Source organism: Neoarius graeffei, chromosome 7, assembly GCF_027579695.1.
Source record: "Neoarius graeffei isolate fNeoGra1 chromosome 7, fNeoGra1.pri, whole genome shotgun sequence".
NCBI lineage: Eukaryota > Metazoa > Chordata > Actinopteri > Siluriformes > Ariidae > Neoarius > Neoarius graeffei.
In genome coordinates, this window is record NC_083575.1 from 23475424 (window position 1) to 23498516 (window position 23093).

Here is a 23093-nt window from a genome sequence, read left to right on the forward strand (position 1 = left end):
GTGTGTGTGAGCCAGAGACTCACCTTTTAGTGGTGTGTTATGTAATTATAATAAAGGCTGATTATTGCCCTGACTGCCGGCTGTACATGGCCGTGCTAAAAGAGTGAGGCAAGCCACAATATTTACCATCTCGAAGCAAAGCCTGTTCCTAGCTCTGTTTCCATCATGCTTTCACTGCCATTTTCCACAACTTCACTCCTTTCCCAGGCCAGGACCACTCCTACTTTCTTTCTTTCTCCATTTCTCTTCCTCTTTCTTTCTCTCCTTTCATTTGTAATCCACCCCCTAGCTCATGACTCAGCATGTTTGTTCCCCTGCGAGTCCCTAATGGATCTCCATCAAAAGCTCAATCACTGATTTCATTTAACGTTTCTGGCCTGTCATTCTTACCCAGTTTCCCACTCGCCCTGGTTCTCCAGGCTCTCCTGGCAGACCTATGTGACCCTGTGCATGGACACAAAGGCATGGAGATCAAGCATAGTGCAGACCACATAGCTACAAGGAAAAGGCTTGATGAAAATATGGCTACCTTTGGACCAGAAATTCCCTGCGGACCTGGCTGTCCATGGAGGCATTTACATGTGGCTCTGCCTCTGTGAGCACGGAGGCCAAGCTCTGCATGTCCTCCACACTGTAGAAAGCCAGGGGAAGGAGAACAGTAATAAGAGGCCCTGATCAGAAATTGTAAGCATACACACACATACACACACACACCACAGGCTGACTCACCACACTGGAGAGCTCACAGCAGCCTTCAGAATAGGCCTGGTCAGCATCACAGGAAACGTGCATCCTCTGCAGATCCACCTGTATAATCATAGGACACCAGTGTGTACATATAACGACATGCCTGATGTAGCATGGTGTGTGAATGATTCATTCGTACAGTCTTCAAACACACGCATAGCACTAAGCTTTTCTGACCAACATAAATCTCTCTAGAACTAAACAGTGTTATGGCATTGGCGAGATGAGTAAATCTAACCCTGCATGAGCTAGAACATAAGCCCTATATTGCTGGATGAAGAGACTTTTTTTATATACAACTCTTTTTAGATATAATAAATCACTCCTATGTTGTTTAGGTTGCACTTTTTCACAGTATGTATGAAAAGCTCCAATTAGTGTGGTCTGGGAATAGATTCGAATGAGTTGCTAAAGTTGCCAGTGATATTATTGTTGCCAGTCTCGAATTCATGAACATCCAGGGTACGACAATCAGTCGCAATACTACTTATTATTATACATACGGGCCAATTTTTCCATGGAATAAAACATGTATTCTCTTCCCTTCTATTGAGTTTATTGATGGCATGCAATATTGTCATCATATCGCTTATCCTCCATGTATTACGCCGTTCTCCCCAATGGAGAATGAGCGTGCAATATTACAACCCCGATTCCAAAAAAGTTGGGACAAAGTACAAATTGTAAATAAAAACGGAATGCAATAATTTACAAATCTCAAAAACTGATATTGTATTCACAATAGAACATAGACAACATACCAAATGTCGAAAGTGAGACATTTTGAAATTTCATGCCAAATATTGGCTCATTTGAAATTTCATGACAGCAACACATCTCAAAAAAGTTGGGACAGGGCAATAAGAGGCTGGAAAAGTTAAAGGTACAAAAAAGGAACAGCTGGAGGACCAAATTGCAACTCATTAGGTCAATTGGCAATAGGTCATTAACATGACTGGGTATAAAAAGAGCATCTTGGAGTGGCAGCGGCTCTCAGAAGTAAAGATGGGAAGAGGATCACCAATCCCCCTAATTCTGCACTGACAAATAGTGGAGCAATATCAGAAAGGAGTTCGACAGTGTCAAATTGCAAAGAGTTTGAACATATCATCATCTACAGTGCATAATATCATCAAAAGATTCAGAGAATCTGGAAGAATCTCTGTGCGTAAGGGTCAAGGCCGGAAAACCATACTGGGTGCCCGTGATCTTCGGGCCCTTAGATGGCATTGCATCACATATAGTACAGGCATGCTTCTGTATTGGAAATCACAAAATGGGCTCAGGAATATTTCCAGAGAACATTATCTGTGAACACAATTCACCGTGCCATCTGCCGTTGCCAGCTAAAACTCTATAGTTCAAAGAAGAAGCCGTATATAAACATGATCCAGAAGCGCAGACGTCTTCTCTGGGCCAAGGCTCATTTAAAATGGACTGTGGCAAAGTGGAAAACTGTTCTGTGGTCAGATGAATCAAAATTTGAAGTTCTTTATGGAAATCAGGGATGCCGTGTCATTCGGACTAAAGAGGAGAAGGACGACCCAAGTTGTTATCAGCGCTCAGTTCAGAAGCCTGCATCTCTGATGGTATGGGGTTGCATTAGTGCGTGTGGCATGGGCAGCTTACACATCTGGAAAGACACCATCAATGCTGAAAGGTATATCCAGGTTCTAGAGCAACATATGCTCCCATCCAGACGACGTCTCTTTCAGGGAAGACCTTGCATTTTCCAACATGACAATGCCAAACCACATACTGCATCAATTACAGCATCATGGCTGCGTAGAAGAAGGGTCCGGGTACTGAAATGGCCAGCCTGCAGTCCAGATCTTTCACCCATAGAAAACATTTGGCGCATCATAAAACGGAAGATACGACAAAAAAGACCTAAGACAGTCAAGCAACTAGAATCCTACATTAGACAAGAATGGGTTAACATTCCTATCCCTAAACTTGAGCAACTTGTCTCCTCAGTCCCCAGACGTTTACAGACTGTTGTAAAGAGAAAAGGGGATGTCTCACAGTGGTAAACATGGCCTTGTCCCAACTTTTTTGAGATGTGTTGTTGTCATGAAATTTAAAATCACCTAATTTTTCTCTTTAAATGATACATTTTCTCAGTTTAAACATTTGATATGTCATCTATGTTCTATTCTGAATAAAATATGGAATTTTGAAACTCCCACATCATTGCATTCCATTTTTATTTACAATTTGTACTTTGTCCCAACTTTTTTGGAATCGGGGTTGTATAATATTGCACATTGTCAAAACAACATGATGTCACACATCGGAGCTCATGTGAAGATCCAATGACAACTTTGCTGCTGCACACGCACACAATCATTTCTTTGTCCACCGGGAAAGAGAGAAAACGAGGTTAATCCAGTGCTACTGCTAGGATTAGCTATGCTATAATTAAGCACTAAATAAATAAACTAAAAACCAAAACTAAAGACATGCTGAACACCCAAAAGGCTACCAAAACTTCATTATATATTCTTCACACATATTTACGAGAGAAAAACATACCAATGGACATCGAAAAACTGGAAAAGAGACATGTCGGAGATGTAAAACTTCCATGCTAGCAAGTGACTGTGACAGTTTGTAGACAAACATGGCCACGAGGTTTGCTTCATTAACCCCTTTGGACATAAGGAAAAATGCTATGGAACTTCATGTGTACAATTCTACACATTATGTCCGAAGGGGTTAAAAGTAAAAGATTTTGAGAGAATTTTAAGAGAATTTTGGCTGCCAGGTTGCTGTGTTGTGTGTCGCTGTCGATGTTGATTTTAAAAGTAGCTAAGTAAATTACACAGGGAAAATAATAATAATAATAATAACAATAATAATAGTCGACTTGACTGTGCTAGCATTGGCCTGCGCTAGCACTACACCGGCTAGAAGGTAACTGGACTGCCACACTAACAGGACCAATCTGCGGGTAAGCTCGCATTAGCCTTCGAGAATGCTGATATGAAGAGAGTGTGTATGTATAATAATAATAATAATAATAAATAAATAAATAAATAAATAAATAATAGGCCCTGTGATGACCTGGCGACTTGTCCAGGGTGTACCCTGCCTTTCGCCCGTAGTCAGCTGGGATAGGCTCCAGCTCGCCTGCGACCCTGTAGAACAGGATAAAGCGGCTACAGATAATGAGATGAGATGATAATAATAATAATGGCTTTTTTTCATGGTCTATCAGATATATTCCATTCAGCTAGCATGATATTGAACTCGTCTTCGACTCAATCAGTATCATGCTAGCTGAATGGAATATATCTGATATACCACTCAACGCCAGCCAATATTATTTAAATATGTTTATACATGAAAATAGTTTTTAATTAAACCAGACTTGCAGGTAATGTCTAACAGATAGTGTGCTGCAAACAAATATAAACAGGAGGTACACCTTTTTTTTTTTGCTGGGAAGGTTCACATCTGGTTATGACTAGAACTGATTTTACCTTTTTTGCATGTACACGAAGTCAGATATGACACTCGAGGGACAAACAAAGATCACATTCATTAACATGAACCTGCAGCACTGCATGAAGCCTTTACTTCATCCTTAGTAACTGCCTGATCAGGGCCACAGTGAGTTAAATTGAGTTACTACATTTTGGGAAATAGAACCAGCTTCCCTTTCTTTTTTCCCCCCCAGAACTGGAATGATGTAACTGAGATTGAGGAACTGTCAGAGCCTGAATTCACAGATCATGCAGACAGGGCTGGCATTTCTACCTCTGGATTTTCCCCCCACTGTTTCCCTGTGTATCATGGGGAAGAGTGATAGTGTCTGTATTAAATCTCAATACAGATATGAATATTTGAACCATTCAACAGATACAGGGAGTGTCATTGCAGTACATGTTTGACAATCATCTGTTTCTATTGGATTTCTGAATTGCAATTCCTGCAGCGATTGCTTTCTCATTATTATTGGTGATCTATTACACTTAGAGAGGGACACATTCTCTTGTACCTGACTCTTTACTATATATTGTATATTATTATACATACAGGGCACTTTTTCAATGGAATAAAAACATGTATTCTATTCCCTTCTAGCGGGTTTCATTCATTTGGTTTGATAGCATGCAATATTGTTAGCATATCACTTATCCTATGTGTCTCTCTACCCAGTGGAGAATGAGCGTTGAATATGGTTTACGATATTGCATGGTTGGCAAGACAACATGACGTCACATGTTGGAAACATAAGACTTCCATACTAGCGAGCGACTGTGACAATTTGTAAACAAACATGGCCGCCAGGTTTGCTTCGTTAAATACGGAAGATTTTGAGAGAATTTTGAAAGAGAAAGACGCGTCGAACACCCAAAAGGAATGTGTATGTGTAATAATGAAATAATATTGGCTGGCGCCCTGTGATGACCTGGCGACTTGTCCAGGGTGTACCCCGCCTTTCGCCTGTAGTCAGCTGGGATAGGCTCCAGCTCGCCTGCGACCCTGTAGAACAGGATAAAGCGGCTACAGATAATGAGATGAGATATTGGCTGGCTTTTTTCATGGTATATCAGATATATTCCATTCAGCTAGCATGATATTGAACAAGTCAAAGACGCGTAGCTGAATGGAATATATCTGATATACCATGAAAAAAGCCAGCCAATATTATTATTATTATTATATACACACACTCAATGGAACCATTATAGATTTTACAAAAAGTTAAGAACAGGGCGGTAACTTACCAATCCTGAATGCTGATTCTGATCGAATGGAATTCAACGTTCTGTCAATCCAATGTACTGTACAAAGTCAAAGTTCTAACAATAAAAATGGTACAAGTCCAATAAGCCTGAACAACAACCCAACTTATATACAAGCTATATACAGGTTGACAGTTCAAGTTCACAGTTACTTTTGGTCATAGTTAGTTGTTCCATTGCAGTTGTTCAAAACAAAAGAGCTTTGCTGAGTGAAGTCCACGAGTGAAGTCGTCTTGTAAAAGTCTCCGTCACTTTTCCTCACCTCCAAGTAGAACTTTGACAATATTTCTGCTATGGCTCTCTTTTCCAGTTTTTCGATGTCCGTTGGTATGTTTTTCTCTTGTAAATATGCGTGAAGATATCCAATGAAGTTTTGGTAGCCTTTAGAATGTTCAGTGCGTCTTTCTCTTTCAAAATATATCTTCCACTTTTAATCTTCCACTTTAAATCTTCCGCTTTTAACAAAGCAAACCTTGCGACCATGTTTGTGTACAAACTGTCACAGTCACTCACTAGCACGGAAGTTTTACGTCTTCGACGTGTCTCTTTTCCAGTTTTTCTCTTGTAAATATGCGTGAAGAATATCCAGTGAAGTTTTGGTAGCCCATCGGGTGTTCAGTGCGTCTTTCTCTTTAAATCTTCCGATTTTAACGAAGCAAACCTCGCGGCCATGTTTGGATACAAACTGTCAGTCACTCACTAGCCCAGAAGTCTTACATCTCTGACGTGTCTCTTTTCCAGTTTTTCGATGTCTGTTGGTATGTTTTTCTCTTGTAAATACCGTATGTGTGAAGAATATATAATGAAGTTTTGGTAGCCTTTCGGGTATTCAGCGCATCTTTAGTTTCAGTTTATTTATTTAGTGCTTAAACCGAGCACTGGATAAGCCTCATCTTCTCTGTTTCCTGGCTGACAAAGAAATGATTGTGTGCATGCACAGCAGAAAAGTTTTGTCATTAGACCTTCACATGAGCTCTGACATGCGACGTCATGTTGTCTTGACAACATGCAATATTATAACAATACTGTACGCTCATTCTCCATTGAGTAGAGTGGCGTAATACATGGAGGATAAGTGATATGATAACAATATTGCATGGCATTAATAAACCCGGCGGCACGGTGGTGTAGTGGTTAGTGCTGTCGCCTCACAGCAAGAAGGTCCGGGTTTGAGCCCCGGGGCCGGCGAGGGCCTTTCTGTGTGGAGTTTGCATGTTCTCCCCGTGTCCGCGTGGGTTTCCTCCGGGTGCTCCGGTTTCCCCCACAGTCCAAAGACATGCAGGTTAGGTTAACTGGTGACTCTAAATTGACCGTAGGTGTGAATGTGAGTGTGAATGGTTATCTGTGTCTATGTGTCAGCCCTGTGATGACCTGGCGACTTGTCCAGGGTGTACCCCGCCTTTCGCCCGTAGTCAGCTGGGATAGGCTCCAGCTTGCCTGCGACCCTGTAGAACAGGATAAAGCGGCTACAGATGATGAGATTAATAAACCCACTAGAAGGGAACTGAATACATGTTTTTATTCCATGGAAAAAGTGGCCTGTGTGTATAATAATAATAATAATATAGGCTGGATTTTTTTGTGGCATATCAGATATATTCCATTCAGCTAGCATGATAGCGAACTCGTCTTCGACGCATTCAATATCATGCTTGCTGAATGGAATATATCTGATATACCACAAAAAAGCCAGCCAATATTATTTAATTATACAACTGTGTATTATATCTATGCTTTATATTCTAGAGTATCATTTTCTGGTGCACTGAATCTGTTCTGGAGGTTTGTGGTGGCTAACCACCTTACAACACCCCCCCCAAAAAAAAAAAACCATTTCATTTCGATTTTTTCCTTTAATTTGCCACCCATGATATGTAGCTTACTGAAGTTCACACACTTTCCAAGTTACATGAAAATTATTCAATAAGCGACATCAACTGTTGCGAGGCTGAAGTAACATTCCTGAGTCTTACTCACAGAGACAGAGCGATCGCTGGCAGTTCTCTTGACAATGGAGGTGTAGCCGCGGAGGATGATTGGCCTCAGCTCATCCAGCAGCTCAGTGCTCACTTCTTCACAGTCCACCAGTAGCTTCGCCTGGTCTCCCTTCACACTGAGCGCCAGCTTGTGCCACTCACCGTCAAACAGCTTCTCCACACCGTGGAAGGTGCGCAGCATCTGTGTATTGCTGGGGCTGCTGTAGAAGTAGTCCAGGGTTCTAGAGTCACCATTAAAACGCAGCCCTGCCAGGTCCTGGCCCTCAGGGTCGCTAACCTGCCAAAGGTTCCAGGATGCCTTCGCTTCATCCTTGCTTATCTTGAAAGTGGCTATGACGGAGTAGTCGGTAGGCAGACCATTTGAGTAAACGTCGCTGGATGAATAGGAGGTTGGCCAAAATGTTGGGCGTTATAGAGAGATATAAATAAGAAAGAGTGTGTGAAAGATTAGCAGAGGTGGTTATGTGAGAGAGATTATGACATGACATTGGTATATAAATACAGGAAATGCGAGTGCAATAACATTTACAATCCAATGAATTAAGAAGTGTAATCACTCGACAGACTACAACGATTTTACTAAATCAGACAATCAAAGCTTTGTATTTGTATACAGTTTTTGGGGTGTTCTTAAATTGTGTTAATGTAAGCCACTTGCCCACTTTTGTTCCACTTCTTGTCTTTTACAGTTCAGCTGGTTTGTGTATTATAGCTTCTGTGGCTTTTTTTTTTTTTAAGCAGAGCCAGTTTGTTGAAATTAGTAGTTAATGTTTCCGAGAACAATGAGGCTGTTTCACAACCCACATTAGTGCACAGATTTACTTGGGAGGCCCCCACTCAGAAGTCTCTCTATTTTCCTTGATGCTCTTGACCACATTTTTTGCCTGAACACTCAGTCGATGATTTTGCACTAATGTGCACTTCTCCATATGTAAACATGATTTGGTTGTCAAGCTGCAGAAGTTCACTGAGGACAGCTTGCTTGGCCCACACACAACTAGGAAAGACCCAACACATGGAGAAACTACTGCTGTTCCTGGAAGCACAGAACTAACCCACTGTAGCTTTCTGTGGTCCCAGCAGCATATTATATTGTACTTAAGTTCAAGAAGCTCTAGGGGAATTTCAGTACAGCTCTGTTTTCTTCACCGGCTGTAAATAAAGAAAATATATAGCAGCTTGATCCATATGATCAAATCTGTTCGTCTCAGTAATTCAACTCGACAGTAAGTTCAGATCGGAAATGGTTAGCACTTATCAAATCTGATCAGCAGAAGGAAACAAGAGCTATTGTTTGGAGGAGGGAATGATTACACTCAGTGGAAAATCAGAACCAATGGAAAACTCATGAAAGTTAAAAAAAAAAAAAAAAACCATTCCTTCTGAACACCACATGTCGCAGGGGACTAAACACTTCTCATGTGTCTAAGTATAACATTGTCTCAATTTAAACCTTGGCAAGGTAGCAGCGTTGGCATGAACGAGCTTTTGCAGCACCTGTGCACGATCTGTGTGTGACGCGGCTGTTCTTCAGAGCCAATTAACCCCTAAAAGTCCCTGCTTATTATTCAGCGATTCATTTTAAAGCATATTATTCAGAAAAGCCTATGAATTATTCATAATGAATCTTGTTTGGGGGCGGCACAGTGGTGTAGTGGTTATTGCTGTCGCCTCACAGCAAGAAGGTCCGGGTTCGAGCCCCGTGGCCGGCGAGGGCCTTTCTGTGTGGAGTTTGCATGTTGTCCGTGTGGGTTTCCTCCGGGTGCTCCGGTTTCCCCCACAGTCCAAAGACATGCAGGTTAGGTTAACTGGTGACTCTAAATTGACCGTAGGTGTGAATGTGAGTGTGAATGGTTGTCTGTGTCTATGTGTCAGCCCTGTGATGACCTGGCGACTTGTCCAGGGTGTACACCGCCTTTCGCCCGTAGTCAGCTGGGATAGGCTCCAGCTTGCCTGCGACCCTGTAGAACAGGATAAAGCGGCTAGAGATAATGAGATGAGATGAGAATCTTGTTTGGATTTAACATGAGATTTTTTTTTTCTATAGTACCTCAAGCTCTTCCGGAGATGCAGGGAAGGGTTTACACGGTACGCTACTGAGTCTGGCTCCGAGCCTTTCACCTGCCTCACCCCTCTGCTCTCAACCAAGCGGAACTCTTCTAGCAGGTCGTAACCTAGAAAACCAAATAGAAATGCTGTGTTGATGATGACAGAACAATCATACAGAATATAAACAGTGTAGGCTGATTTCACTCACATTGTTTACGGTCAACGTTTGACTATTCAAGTCATGACCGATATTGTGGTTTCGAAATGTTAGCATTTATTCAACATAGAAAACGAGAGAGGAAATCAAATGAGCTTTCCTTGACTAGGTTTTATTGTCGTGAGTAATGTTTAGAAAGACTGGCAGAGAAATTCTTCACGCAATCATTTTATAATTCTCAAAAAAAAAAAAATCTTTAATGGGACATAATGAGTGCATAACTTCAGGAATGATTTAATCATGCCCAGGCAATTTGACTGCGATTTGAATAACAGCCAACAACATTAAGGGCATCCAAGAGCCCTTAATGTTGTTGGTAGTACTAGTAATGTACTCAAAGGAAACAAATACTTCACTACTACATTTATTTTATAGGCAGGGGATCATTTTAGAAGAGTGTCAGAAAAAAAAATTAAAATGCTAAACAAAAGGCAAAGTGTATCGTCGGAGTGTAGCGCTGTCGCCTCACAGCAAGAAGGTCCGGGTTCGAGCCCCGTGGCCGGCGAGGGCCTTCCTGTGTGGAGTTTGCATGTTCTCCCCATGTCCGCGTGGGTTTCCTCCAGGTGCTCCGGTTTCCCCCACAGTCCAAAGACATGCAGGTTAGGTTAACTGGTGACTCTAAATTGACCATAGGTGTGAACGTGAGTGTGAATGGTTGTCTGTGTCTATGTGTCAGCCCTGTGATGACCTGGCGACTTGTCCAGGGTGTACCCCGCCTTTCGCCCGTAGTCAGCTGGGATAGGCTCCAGCTCGCCTGCGACCCTGTAGAACAGGATAAAGCGGCTAGAGATAATGAGATGAGATGAGTGTATCGTCATTTTCAGCTGTTTCCTAAGCTGATTTGGTGAGTCGAAAGAGTCGGATGGTTATCTGAAATGATGCCTTTTTACTTATTGAAAGTGTTGCCAAGGCAAAACACATCTGAACTACTGCAATGTGCCAAAATGATCTGCCATAGATGGTACAGAATACCCATAATGCACACTGCCTTAGAGAGTAAGGAGCAGGCTCAGGACAGGAGGTCTGGTTGGCCTGGTGTGGCTCTGTGCTGCCCCTTGCAGGTAGAACTGCAGAACATCAAATACCTAATGCACCATCGCCTGGAGTGACATCACACTCCGGAGTGCATCAGTCTAACTATGTGATGTCCAAGTTGACGGTGACAGTTTGGTATTTTAAGCCAGTATTCAAAACAAACAGTTATATACTTACTTGGTAAATCCTGGCATTTAGTGAAGCCCAAGAAAGCCACGAAAACCAAGACAACACGGAGAACCAGCATTTTATTTAAAGGCGGCATTGTGAAAATTCTGACTCTCGGTTGCTGATTGTACCTGCGGGACAGAGTGAGAGCTGAGAGGAAGAACAATTGAAATGGACACAATGAAAGGTTCGCAGTGACAACTTTAAAAAAAAAATAAATCAAATGTTATGGAAAAGAAGTAAATTATTCATGGTATTGTAGCCCGAGTCAGCTTTGCCATTCAAAAGCATTTTGGTAATTTGTTTCCCTTTGTGGTTGCCAAATTCATCTATTTGAAAGACAATTTCAGTAAATAGACAGGCAAAAAAAAAAAAAAAAAAGCATGCGATGGCACCAAACTGCCAACTGGCATTTCATGGTTTAATAACTGACTAAATGGTTTTCTAAACGTGCATTTTCCCAAGTGTTGGTCATCTGAAAGGGAAAAAAAAGTCAACGTTGAATAAATAAATAAATAAATAAATAAAATTATTGGTTATATTTTTACTGCATATCCAAAAGCTGCTTATATTACTATGACTCCCAAGAAGAATGCCTACTTTCAACATTTCCTCAAGTGTTATTCCAACTGATTATGGAAATGTACTAACTTCTGGATATAACAACCTCAATATAGACACCTCGATCAACTTTATCTTTTTTTTTTTTAAATAGCCAAACACATTTTGCAAAGCGGTTTGAAAAATAAAAACCAACTTTCTAATTTATAGCATTCTCTTTTAAGCATATAGTCAAATCATTGTTTATGATTTCAAATGAATGCAGCTGACTTACATATTCCTCAGAGAGTGGTGTCCGGTACTGAAGGACGCCGGTTCCTCACCAGGTTCCTGCAGCTTTAAAGTGGCATCTCTAGGCCGAGCCCTGCTTTAAGCTCAGAGCCCATTTACAGCAGCTTGCTGTCCAAAGTGATCCTTGTGCTCCACTCCACCCGAGGTCCTGATGGCTCTTGCTTGTTCCTGAAGCCCACTGCACCTAGGAAACCTGATCAGAGTTGAGAATTGAGAATGACTCTAAACACTGTGCCACAAAACTCCTGAGACGAGTCGGCTAGATCAGGAGGAGATCTCAATCGCTTTGCAGTTACTTCTACTCCCAAAACACCTGATTTACTTGAGTATTTTACCAGTTAGAATAACGTTAAACAGGTCAAACTGTCAGTCCTTGTTGGATGTTAGGAACAATGCTAGATGCGTTATATTTATCAAAAGCCAAAATGCTTTCACAACATAATGTAGGCGTCATTAAAAATATGTACCCTGATAGAGTAATTCATGTCGCAGCTGCTAGTCAAACTAAAAGCCCATAGTCTGTTCAGTATGATGGTTGGTCTTTGGACTTTTGGGTCTACTGATAGAAAGATGGAGAATGTCGCAGATAGGCATGACTCGAGCTTTGCAAACATTCCATCAACGAGGAACAAAAGTGTGTTGGTGTTCACCACAGTCTCAGTCTACGGATCCTGCAAAGCACAATAAAGCGCAACAGAAATGAATTGTATGAATCTGTACTTTCTTTCAGTTAATAACGAAAAAAGAAATCGGCTTCAAAACTTAACCACCATGTTTGTGTCCATTGTGTTTAAACCTTTCAAGAATATCAGGATACTGCAGGCTGCCTGGGTGTAATGGTAGGATGAAAGCGTATAGTGCTCATTACTCTAAGACAGTGATGGTCAAACATCCCAAACACACATCTGATACCGGTAAGTTCACACCTTCAACAAATATCATCTACAAGCTGCGCCAAGAGCTGACAGTGTTGACAATAACTGATGGAAATCCATATTCTTGGTGAGCTGTTTATTCATTTACTCATTGCTTTGGTGCAGTTTCAGATGAATCATGCTGTACTTTTTTTTTTTTTTCATTTGAGAACTCAGCACTGTGGTGTCAAGGAGTTGTCATGGCGTTTGATTTGATTTGGCAATAAAAGTACATGTATATAAAATACACAAAAACAAGTGTTGCCAAGCGAAACAGACCTCGCCCGGCAGCACTTATTTTATACCTAGATGTTGATAATGGTAATATTTCTCAATCGTCAGCTGTCAGGTTATAGTCCTATGAAAATCCATGGCCTTGAGTTTGACATTTCAAAGTCATTCCAGGGTCAAAGGTCATGGTGGCAACTGAAAGTCCATATGGGACTTCTTATATGTTGATAATGGTACAGTAAACATCTGGCTATCATGAGCCATTTTAAAGTTATAGCCCTTTGAAAACCCATAACCTTCAGTTTGACCTTTCAAGGTCACTCAAGGTCAAAGATCACGGTGCCAAATGAAAGTCCATATGGCACTTCCGATAAGTTGATGACGCTAAATATCTGTCTACCATCAACCGTTTTCAAGTTACAGCCCTCTGAAAATCCATGACCTTGAGTTTGATCTTTCATGATGCCAAATGCACTTGCTACCGTACCAAAACAACTTCCTGACTGTAAGGAGTGTGCTCAAGGGTGTGATCTGCATCGAACGTCTGCATGGTTCTTCTACTAAATGTCAAAATGGCTGTGGATAGGGCTATTTAAATGCATGTATGAGTGATGGAAATGTGTACACATCATTCAGTCATCCTCAGTAAGCACTTTATCCTGGTCAGACTTGCAGTGGATTCCGAGCCAATCCCAGGAACACAGGGCGTGAGGTGGGAATAGACCCTGGAAAAAGAGGTCAGTCCATCACACACACACACATATATATAGAGCAAATTAAGCATTGCAAATCCACCTTCATGCATGTTTTTGGGAGGTGGGAGGAGGAAACCAGAGGACGTGGAGGAAACCTATAGGGGAAACATGTGAAATTCTGCTCAGGCAGGAACCAGAGCTCAGGATTGTGTATATATCTGTTTATTTTCATATATATTGAAACTTTACCAGATAAAAATCCATCCATCCATCCATCCATTATCTGTCACCACTTATCCTGTTCTACAGGGTCGCAGGCAAGCTGGAGCCTATCCCAGCTGACTACGGGCGAAAGGCGGGGTACACGCTGGACAAGTCACCAGGTCATCACAGGGCTGACACATAGACACAGACAACCATTCACACTCACATTCACACCTACGCTCAATTTAGAGTCACCAGTTAGCCTAACCTGCATGTCTTTGGACTGTGGGGGAAACCGGAGCACCCGGAGGAAACCCACGCGGACACGGGGAGAACATGCAAACTCCGCACAGAAAGGCCCTCGCCAGCTGCTGGGCTTGAACCCAGACCTTCTTGCTGTGAGGCGACAGTGCTAACCACTACACCACCGTGCCGCCCTGTACATAATCATCTCATCTCATTATCTCTAGCCGCTTTATCCTGTTCTACAGGGTCGCAGGCAAGCTGGAGCCTATCCCAGCTGACTACGGGCGAAAGGCGGGGTACACCCTGGACAAGCCGCCAGGTCATCACAGGGCTGACACATAGACAACCATTCACACTCACATTCACACCTACGGTCAATTTAGAGTCACCAGTTAACCTAACCTGCATGTCTTTGGACTGTGGGGGAAACCGGAGCACCCGGAGGAAACCCACGCGGACACGGGGAGAACATGCAAACTCCACACAGAAAGGCCCTCGCCAGCCACGGGGCTCGAACCCGGACCTTCTTGCTGTGAGGCGACACTGCTAACCACTACACCACCGTGCCATCCCAGATAAAAATCCATTCTCTTTATTCCCCTTCCAGTGGTTTACTTTCGCCTCCCACTCAGTTTTTGAATACCCCTGCTCTAGGTGCTGTGATATAAATTTACTTCATTATTCTCATTTTATTCCCCTTTTTATGAGAGTAAAGACTTCGCAGCAAATTGTACCCAAGCTGTAAAGCTGAATGTCAACTCACTCGATTTCAGAAACTCAGTAAATAGAAAAAGCCCTACAGGTAGAAAATAAACGCTTATGACCTGGCAGTGGTCCACTCATGAATTCAGTAAAAGTTTAGTACAATTCTGAGGCACGAAAATCCTTTACAGCTTCACAGCACGGCTTATAAATTCTGCGTCTTATAAATTCATTGATTATATTGTGGCTTTTGAAGTTTGTTGCATGTCATAGATGGAGTGTTATAGCGTGCAGTGTCAGTGATCCAACTACACAGGCAGATTCTTTCACATGATACTGTTAATCCAGTACAAAACACAGAGGCCATCTGGCATGATTTAGTCAGGAAGTCCCCTTTTTTCCCCTCCAGTGTGCTTTCTGCCAAGCACCAGAATGCTGACAGTGTCTATTTTCCTCTCTCATGTCCAGTAAAATTTAATTAACTTCTCATAACTCGTTAAAACATAGTCCTTAAACATTACAGCTTAGATGGCATGCCAACGTCATACTGTAGGTCCGATGAATAAATAAGTAATGATGAGTCGACAGTAAAAAGGAGCAGGAGTTGCTATTTTGATACTGCCATAGCTTTCTGCAAGCAGGTTTATTACAAAAATGTTGTGAGTAATCCACTGACACTGAGTCATACAGTACACAGACATGAATGCACTTATGAATATCTGCTATTTAGAACCGTAGAAGGTTCCGGTCAAGGTTAAATGGCACACAATGATAGGATTAGGAACTTAAAACATTATGCAGCAGGTGGATATGATGGACTGGGTTGTTGTTGTTGTTTGCTTGTTTGTTTTGAAGGCCATGGAGTGTTTTCGGAGGAGCACTTGCAGTGATTACAATTAGTTAGTATTGTATTGCCCTTTAAAATGCATTCTCAGCAACACATCATTGCACTTTAAATAGATGAATAAATAGTCAGGGTGCTGTGGTGAAACGCAGTGGCGTAATATTATTATTCGGCAAGCTTGTGGAGATTTACAGCACATTCCACTTTCAACATGAGCTCGATCCAAGAACGTGGAAAATTGTTATTTAGCTTCACAATGTACAGTCCTTTTCTCCTGTCAGTGCTTGCTAACCTCTCTGGTTGTAGCAGCGATAAAATAAAATAAGATAAAATAAAATCTGATGCGACATTATTCACAGAAATGAAAAATACACAACAAATACACAAAACGGTCATGTTCCACTCACAAAGCATCAATCCCACTTACTTCACCTCGTTTCTCCTTGGAATAATTTACAAATTGCTACACTTTTTTTTTTTCCTTTTATAATTTACAACTTGCTACTTGTTCGTTTTAAATAAGGGCATTTTGCAGTTTTTTTTTTTTAGTGTCTTCGGGAGTCCAGTTTTTGTCCAGTGTGTTCCAGCGCAGTGCTGTAAAGATAGAAGCCAGCTACTGACTATCTCTTGGTCGTGGTTTTGGCCAGTTTGCTGCTGGCTGTGCTCCTCCTCTGCGGTGTAGGGATTTTGGAGGGTTTGACTCCAGGCTGGCGTGGAGATGAGCGTGGCCTTGCAGAGTCCACCACTGTCTCCGACATGTCAGAGCAGACGGACTGGATATCGGAGATGTCAAAGTCAGAGGCGTCGCTCCCTCGCCGGCTGCTTCCACGGCTCCCTGCCTTACTGCCAGGCCTGCTGGGAATCTTACTGTATCCTGAATGGGGACAGATTCAGTGACATGGTAACTACTACGCTCATTAGGGCGCATCAGTTGCCCTGACTTTCATAAAATCTGATGCGTTTTTGTTCGGGTGTTCCTTTTCACAGATAAAGACATCCTGTAAAATGTTTTGACCATATTCAAAAGTCTAATGGTGGCGGTTCATTTTTTGCCAAAAAACGCTTATTTTATGTTTTCGCGTAAGGTCTGAATCACAATGTTGGACTCCATTTATTGATTTCTTGTGACCCAGAGATCATGTTAAGAACGTCTGCATTTAATAGGCGCTAGCATATGCATCAGCGGCAAGCTTAAAACCAGGGTTATACCGTAACATTGATAGATAATGCTAGTGACACCCTAAAATAAACCTCCGAATATTTTTAGACATTCTAGCCGCGCACCCCCTTCTATATCCAACCAGATTGACGCACCCCCAGTTCCAAAAAACACACGCTTTCTTATAAAGGCAGCATCTTTAATCGTGCTAAAATGATAACAAACATCGTTTGCCACACCTGCAGGAAACCACAAAAGTGAAAAAAAAAAAAAACACCAAAGCTTTCTAAGGCAGCATGTCGTGCTCGAATGAGAACATCGAATCACATTAACATATTATGCGCACTCGTATTTGAATTAGATAGGATTTGATTGAAATGTAACAGTTTTAAAACGTTGCAACACGGTAAATGCGCAAATTCATTACAAAGGGAGATCACATCGAGGCATGTAGTCTACCAGCCAGATATGGGGATAATATATGATTTTCATCCGTGTTTAAAACACTAGCAACACAACCCTGTCATTAAGGTTATGAAAATGAATTGAGAATGAATTTAATTTGCAAAAAAGTTAACATATAATAACAGTAAAAATAGCAATGATAATTATGAACATATGCATTTTAAAGAGATACAACAATTAAGGAGCATATCAGGAACAGATAAAGAAGAGGATCCATCTGATTGTGAAGTGCAGCGCTGGCGGCTCAGTCTGCAGCGCGAGAGAGAGAGACAGACAGACAGACGGTGGGTGGGTTCCTCCCTATCTGTTGGGGTTTCTCCTCCTTCATCCCTGATTTGTGGTGGCGCATTTAGTTTTGCGGATTTCAACCAGTTGAGCATCGCGAATGAATGAATGAATGAATGAATGAATGAAGCCACAAACTACTGCAGAACCGTTACAGCATAGAAGAGTTAAAAATCGCCATTACATTTTTTATCTTGCGCACCTCCTAGTGGCAGCTCGCGCACCCCCGGGGGTGCGCGCACCACACTTTGGGAACCGCTGCTCTATAAGGTGCCATAATGTTTCATGAAAAGTGATCGAAATTTTGTCATAAAAGTCATAAAATAGCAGCTTTTTCCATAACTTTGAGCTCCTGGTGCCACCATTAAACTTTTGAATTTTGTCAAAATAGTTCACCCAGTGTGTTTTCTTACCAAAAGGAACATAAAAACAAAAATGCATCATGATCGGAGGAACTTTTCATTTTTAGAGGGCAACTGATGCACCCTAAAGGCCAATTTATGCTGACAACCCAGTCCTCGCAGACGGCGTCGCAGATGGCGTCTGCGTAGCCCCCCCACCTTCGCAGACGCTCTGCGCGCACCTCCCAAAAACTGTGACCACCGCAGAAGCCTCGCAGACAGTGTCGCAGACAAGAGGGCTCTGATTGGTCCACTCTACATCCGCTGTACATGCACTTCCGCTTCCCTACTTTCCCGGTTTGGTTTGTTTTCACGACCGGCATTTTTAAAAACACGAGCGAAGATGGAGCAGCACGAAGAGCGGTTGATCGAGGAAGTACGTACATCTATACGACTCCAATTCTAGTCATTATAAGTAACCGGAGGATAAACACTCCACTAACCACACCCACCAACTACTCCTAGCGATTTCGCGCCCCCTTGCGTTGTGGCGGTGAATAACATCGCGCACGCCTATTACTCCCCGCTCAACAATAAATTACAACTGTCTGCGAAAAGCCATCTGCGAAAACCTTGTCGCAAGAGCATGCAGAGGCCCTAACGCTCATTGTCCACTTTATTAGGAACACCTGTCCAATCCGTTATCTAATCGTCCGATCATGTGGCAGCGGCGCAATCAGACAGATACAGGTCAAGAGCTTCAGTTAATGTTCACGTAAAACATCAGAATAAAGAAGAAGAACTGTGTCTCTGTGACGTTATTACCAGAAAGGCTGACTTGAGTATTTCATAATCCTGAGATTTTCACCCACAACAGTCTCTAGAGTTAACACAGGATGGTGCTAAAAAAAAAACCCACTGACCGAGCGACAGTTCTGTAGGTGGAAACGCTTTGTTGATAAGAAGTCCGAGGAAAATGGCCAGATTGTTTCGAGCTGCCAGGAAGGATAGTAACTCATAATCACTCTTTACAACCATGGTGAGCAGAAAAGCATCTCAACGTCCATAAAACATCAAACCTTGATAGCACCAGATTCCTGTTCTTGGCCGACAGGAGTGGAACTCCGTGTGGTCTTCTGCTCTGCTGTTGTAGCCCAACCGCCTCGAGGTTTGATTACGTTGTGCATTCTGAGATGCTTTTCTGCTCACTATGGTTGTAAAGAGTGGCTATTTGACTTAGTATCGCCTTTCGTCAGCTCAGACAGGTCTGGTCGTTCTCCTCTGACCTCTCTCGTCAACAAAGTGTTTCAGCTTGCAGAACCTCCGCTCACAGGATGGTTTTGTTTCTCGCACCGTTGCGTATAAACTTGAGACTGTTGTGTGTGACGATCGCACGAGTTTCTGAAACACTCAAACCAGCCCACCTGATACCAACAACGATGCAAAGTCAAAGAAATCACATTTTTTCCTCGTTCTGATGTTTGATGTGAACATTAGCTAAAGCTCTTTATCTGTTTCTGTGTGATTGTATTCGCTGCGCTGGGGCCACGTGATTGGCTGAGTAGGTGTTCCTAATAAAGTGAGTGTAAGAGCAACTTATAACACTGTGTGATAGATTTATACCTACAATATTGTATAGCGCTATTTATGCTCTGTAAGGTTTTGAGCCAAGCATAATGAGCATGTGTCGAATTTGGAAGTCAGGGCGACTAAACGAATCAGAAAGAAGGATTTACGTCTGATAAGTTCATAAAAGCTGATTCTTTCACTCACCAGCGGCCTGACTTCTAGCTTTCAGAATAGCAGTGTTTATCAGGGTTCCCTCCTCTCCAGACTGGAAACCTTTTCCTGACAAATAGCCAGGCAACCGGAGCTTGCTGCCTTGGATGGGTGTACTCTGTGCAAAGCAAAAACGTTTCTTCAGGACAGATCAGAAATTATCACAAGGGAGGATTTTAACCCTTTGATGCACAACATGGGTCAAAAGTGACCCGGCTGAGTTTTTAATCTTCTGTATCTTTGCAATAAATTAATTCCATCATTCAGTGTTCAAGGTATTCTTCAATTAACTTGTTTTTGATCATCATACATCCTTATTTTATGTTTTCCTTTCTTACTTTTTGAATAAAAACCCTTTTTGTATCACTACCCTTCTAATGCACAACATGGGTCCAAAACGACCTGCATTCATTTTCCAGGTTATTTCATGTATGGCTGAGTGTTTCTATGATATACTTTTGAAATAAATTCATTTACTTTTCCAAATATGCAGTAAATATCTTGTTTTTGTTTAGCACAAATCATCATTTTTATTTTTCCTTTCTTAAGTTATGAACAAGCACAGCTTTTGTAATTCTACATCAAGTTTACACACATGGGTCAGAACCGACCCGCATGCATTTACTCCAGCGTTTGGTGGGAACTGTGAATTGTGCTTGTGTCAGACATTTCACAGCTCAGCACAGCGCCCTTTGCCCATCTAATACATGGAAGTAATGTTTTTCAATTGTTCTAACATTACCTTAGAAAAAAATGGATTATGTTTCGGTTACCTTGAGAGTGAGTAGATTACTTGTCAGAAAGTTACAAGTAATTACTATTAGCTACCGAGCTGTTGACATATTCTACTTTAGTTAGCTAATTTTATTGTAGTTGGCTTAGCTAACTACATAGTTAATAAATAAATAAATAACTGGCCCCATTCACTGCTAAAGTAATTACTTGAAACAAATTATTATTATAGTATTAAGACATTTAATTTTAAAATCACACTTGGATGACCCATGTGTAGTAATATACTCAGCAAAAATAAAAACTTGACACTCATTATTTTTCAAATAGTGTTTAGAAACTTTTCTTGAAAGAGTTCTTGTTGTGATTATGGTTAAATGCATTGTCAAGGGCATTACGTCACACATTCATTCTACTGGTCGGGCCTACGTAGCACGTGCGAGAGCACTGCACGCTAAAATCACGTTTCCACGTGACACAAGTGACGTGACCTATTGATACACGTGCAATTGATCTCACGGTAGCAGAGTAGAGTGTCATCTCAGAAAAGAAAGGTTTTATGGTTAATTATTCGTTAATTTGCAATGCCACGACTGTCAAACATTCAGCGTGAACGTGCCATTGGCATGCTGAATACGGGAACATCCGTCACTGACGTTGCGAGGGTTATGGGATGCAGTCGACAGACCATCCATAATCTCCAGACACGTCTCCATCAAACTGGCACCACAGCCGACCGTAAGGAACCCTCCACAGAACTTGCAGGAGCTTGGTGCCATGTTGGTACAAATATGGCGGCGCATTCCCCAAGCTGTGTTCAGACGCATCATCCAATCCATGAGGAGACGTTGTATTGCAGTTGTGAACGCCCATGGAGGACACACCCGATATTGACATGATTTCATTAAGTTGTGACTCACAGTTTTTGATCATGGACATTGTCGTCGCATTTCCGGTGGAACCGATTCCATGACAAACATGATCTGTATGCTATAGCATCTTTAATGACAAGATAATTGAATACAATCGTTATTTCAAACCTATTTTCCAAAATGTTCAAATTATTGACTTTGAAACGAGTGTAAAGTTTTTATTTTTGTTGAGTATATAAAAAGTATTTTTGTTCATAAAGTAGGAAAGAAAAAATTAAATTAATGATTTGTGGTAATTAAAAACAAGATATTTAAAGAATACTTGGAATATTCAATCATAAAATAAATTGATTTCAAAAGATAGAGCAAAGAAAAACTCAGTCAGCATGAAATAACCTGGAAAATGAATGCGGGTCATTTTTGACCCATGTTGTGCATTAGAAGGGGTGTGCATATATGTTTTGCATCAAAGGGTTAAAGCTCGGCCTAGACCCTGAAGGTGTTGCTTGGCTGGAAGCCTCTTGTACTGTAATGAACACAAAATGTTATTTTGAATAACTGGTTTTCAATCAGAGATTAAAAACAGTGGGAAATGATATGGAAAGTGACAGAAATGGCAGCATATTACAACAGCTGCATCATTATTATCATGTCATATACAGTACTGGAATATTTCAATGTGGAAAAAAAAACCCTGCTCCTCCACAGGAAGCACAGTAATGCAATGTCTTAAATATCAAACACAGACATGACAGGGCATGCGAGTCTTAAAGGAGTTACGCAAGAAATAGCATGCTGTTATAGGAAAATAATCCACACTGTGGTGGTGTGATACGGCCTGAGACGACGCATTGTTACTGTTATCTCCCTGAAGTGGATTATTTTCCAGTAAGAGCATGCCCTGAAGTGCTTTATTACCCTTATACCACAGCGAGTTGGCTTTTTTTTTTTAAATTAAGAAACAAGTTGTGCTTTTTAACTGTTTATAGTTGCGTATAATGATGTGGAAAGGCCATGAATTAAATTCGTTCCTGTTATCACTTGTTATAACAGCTATAAACAGTTATTTCCTCAACAGCTTTTTTTTTGCTCACTTGAAGTTAAGTTATAGAGAATTAGTGCTGCAGTATAAAATTAATAATTTTCCTTTTAGTAGGTTAAGGTGAGACCACAGCCCAGCTGAAAGAAGAAAAGATATTAAGAGATAGGACCCCATTCCAGTACTCCAAAAAAAAAAAATCCCCACACGTTTCTGAACATAACATCTACCACATTACAGAACAAGTTCACTGTTAAATTCAAAACACGGAGACAACAGTGGCAAAAAAAAAAAAAATAATCTGAATGCAAGCCTAGGAGCGAGACTGGACTGAAACCACAAAGAATGTGTTATGTTAAACAGCAAGAAACTGATAGCAAGTTAGTGACAATTGTTAGATCAGTATTAAGGTTTTGTCACTCCTGTTAAATCACTATACCTCGTTGGATGACCCCTGGCTCTCAAAAGAGTCGGATGACTTTAAGGGAGTAGCTGATTTGCTGTTTGTCAGCCAGGGTTTATCATAATTGCGGGTTAAATGTTGGAGAGTCTGTGAGGAACAATGCTGGGTCAAATACAGAAATATACAACAAGCGGATTAAAATAGATGGGATCGGCATAAAAAAAAAAATAAAATAAAAATTGTTGAAATGATGTGTTTAATAGGTGTTGGGGGTGCAAAAACATTCCTGGCACCATGTGATCTGATTTTCCAGGCTGCAAACAGAATTAAAGTAGATCGGGCCAAAATATCTAGCCTGTATCT

At 41.4% G+C, this 23093-nt stretch overlaps 2 protein-coding genes across 7 annotated transcripts in view; both read right to left on the bottom strand.

The window, feature by feature from the left end:
• Positions 1-11064, bottom strand: part of zmp:0000000760 (collagen alpha-1(IX) chain) — a 47471-nt gene extending 36407 nt beyond the window's left edge. The window contains exons 1-6 of the mRNA XM_060924924.1: positions 10977-11064; positions 9549-9672; positions 7479-7872; positions 730-807; positions 530-631; positions 391-444 (exon numbers count right to left, since the gene is read on the bottom strand). Coding sequence (XP_060780907.1) covers positions 391-444; positions 530-631; positions 730-807; positions 7479-7872; positions 9549-9672; positions 10977-11064 — 840 coding nt within the window. The remainder of the gene's footprint in view (positions 1-390; positions 445-529; positions 632-729; positions 808-7478; positions 7873-9548; positions 9673-10976) is intronic.
• A 4357-nt stretch (positions 11065-15421) lies between these two features.
• dst (dystonin) overlaps positions 15422-23093 on the bottom strand; it is a 340713-nt gene continuing 333041 nt past the window's right edge. For 5 of the 6 annotated variants that reach the window (XM_060925409.1, XM_060925412.1, XM_060925414.1 and 2 more), the window contains 3 exons: positions 22767-22877; positions 19679-19802; positions 15422-16529 (listed from right to left, as the gene is read on the bottom strand). In XM_060925409.1, the coding sequence (XP_060781392.1) occupies positions 16276-16529; positions 19679-19802; positions 22767-22877 (489 nt within the window). In that variant the 3' untranslated portion in view covers positions 15422-16275. The remainder of the gene's footprint in view (positions 16530-19678; positions 19803-22766; positions 22878-23093) is intronic. The other variant, XM_060925410.1, reaches the window with a different exon arrangement.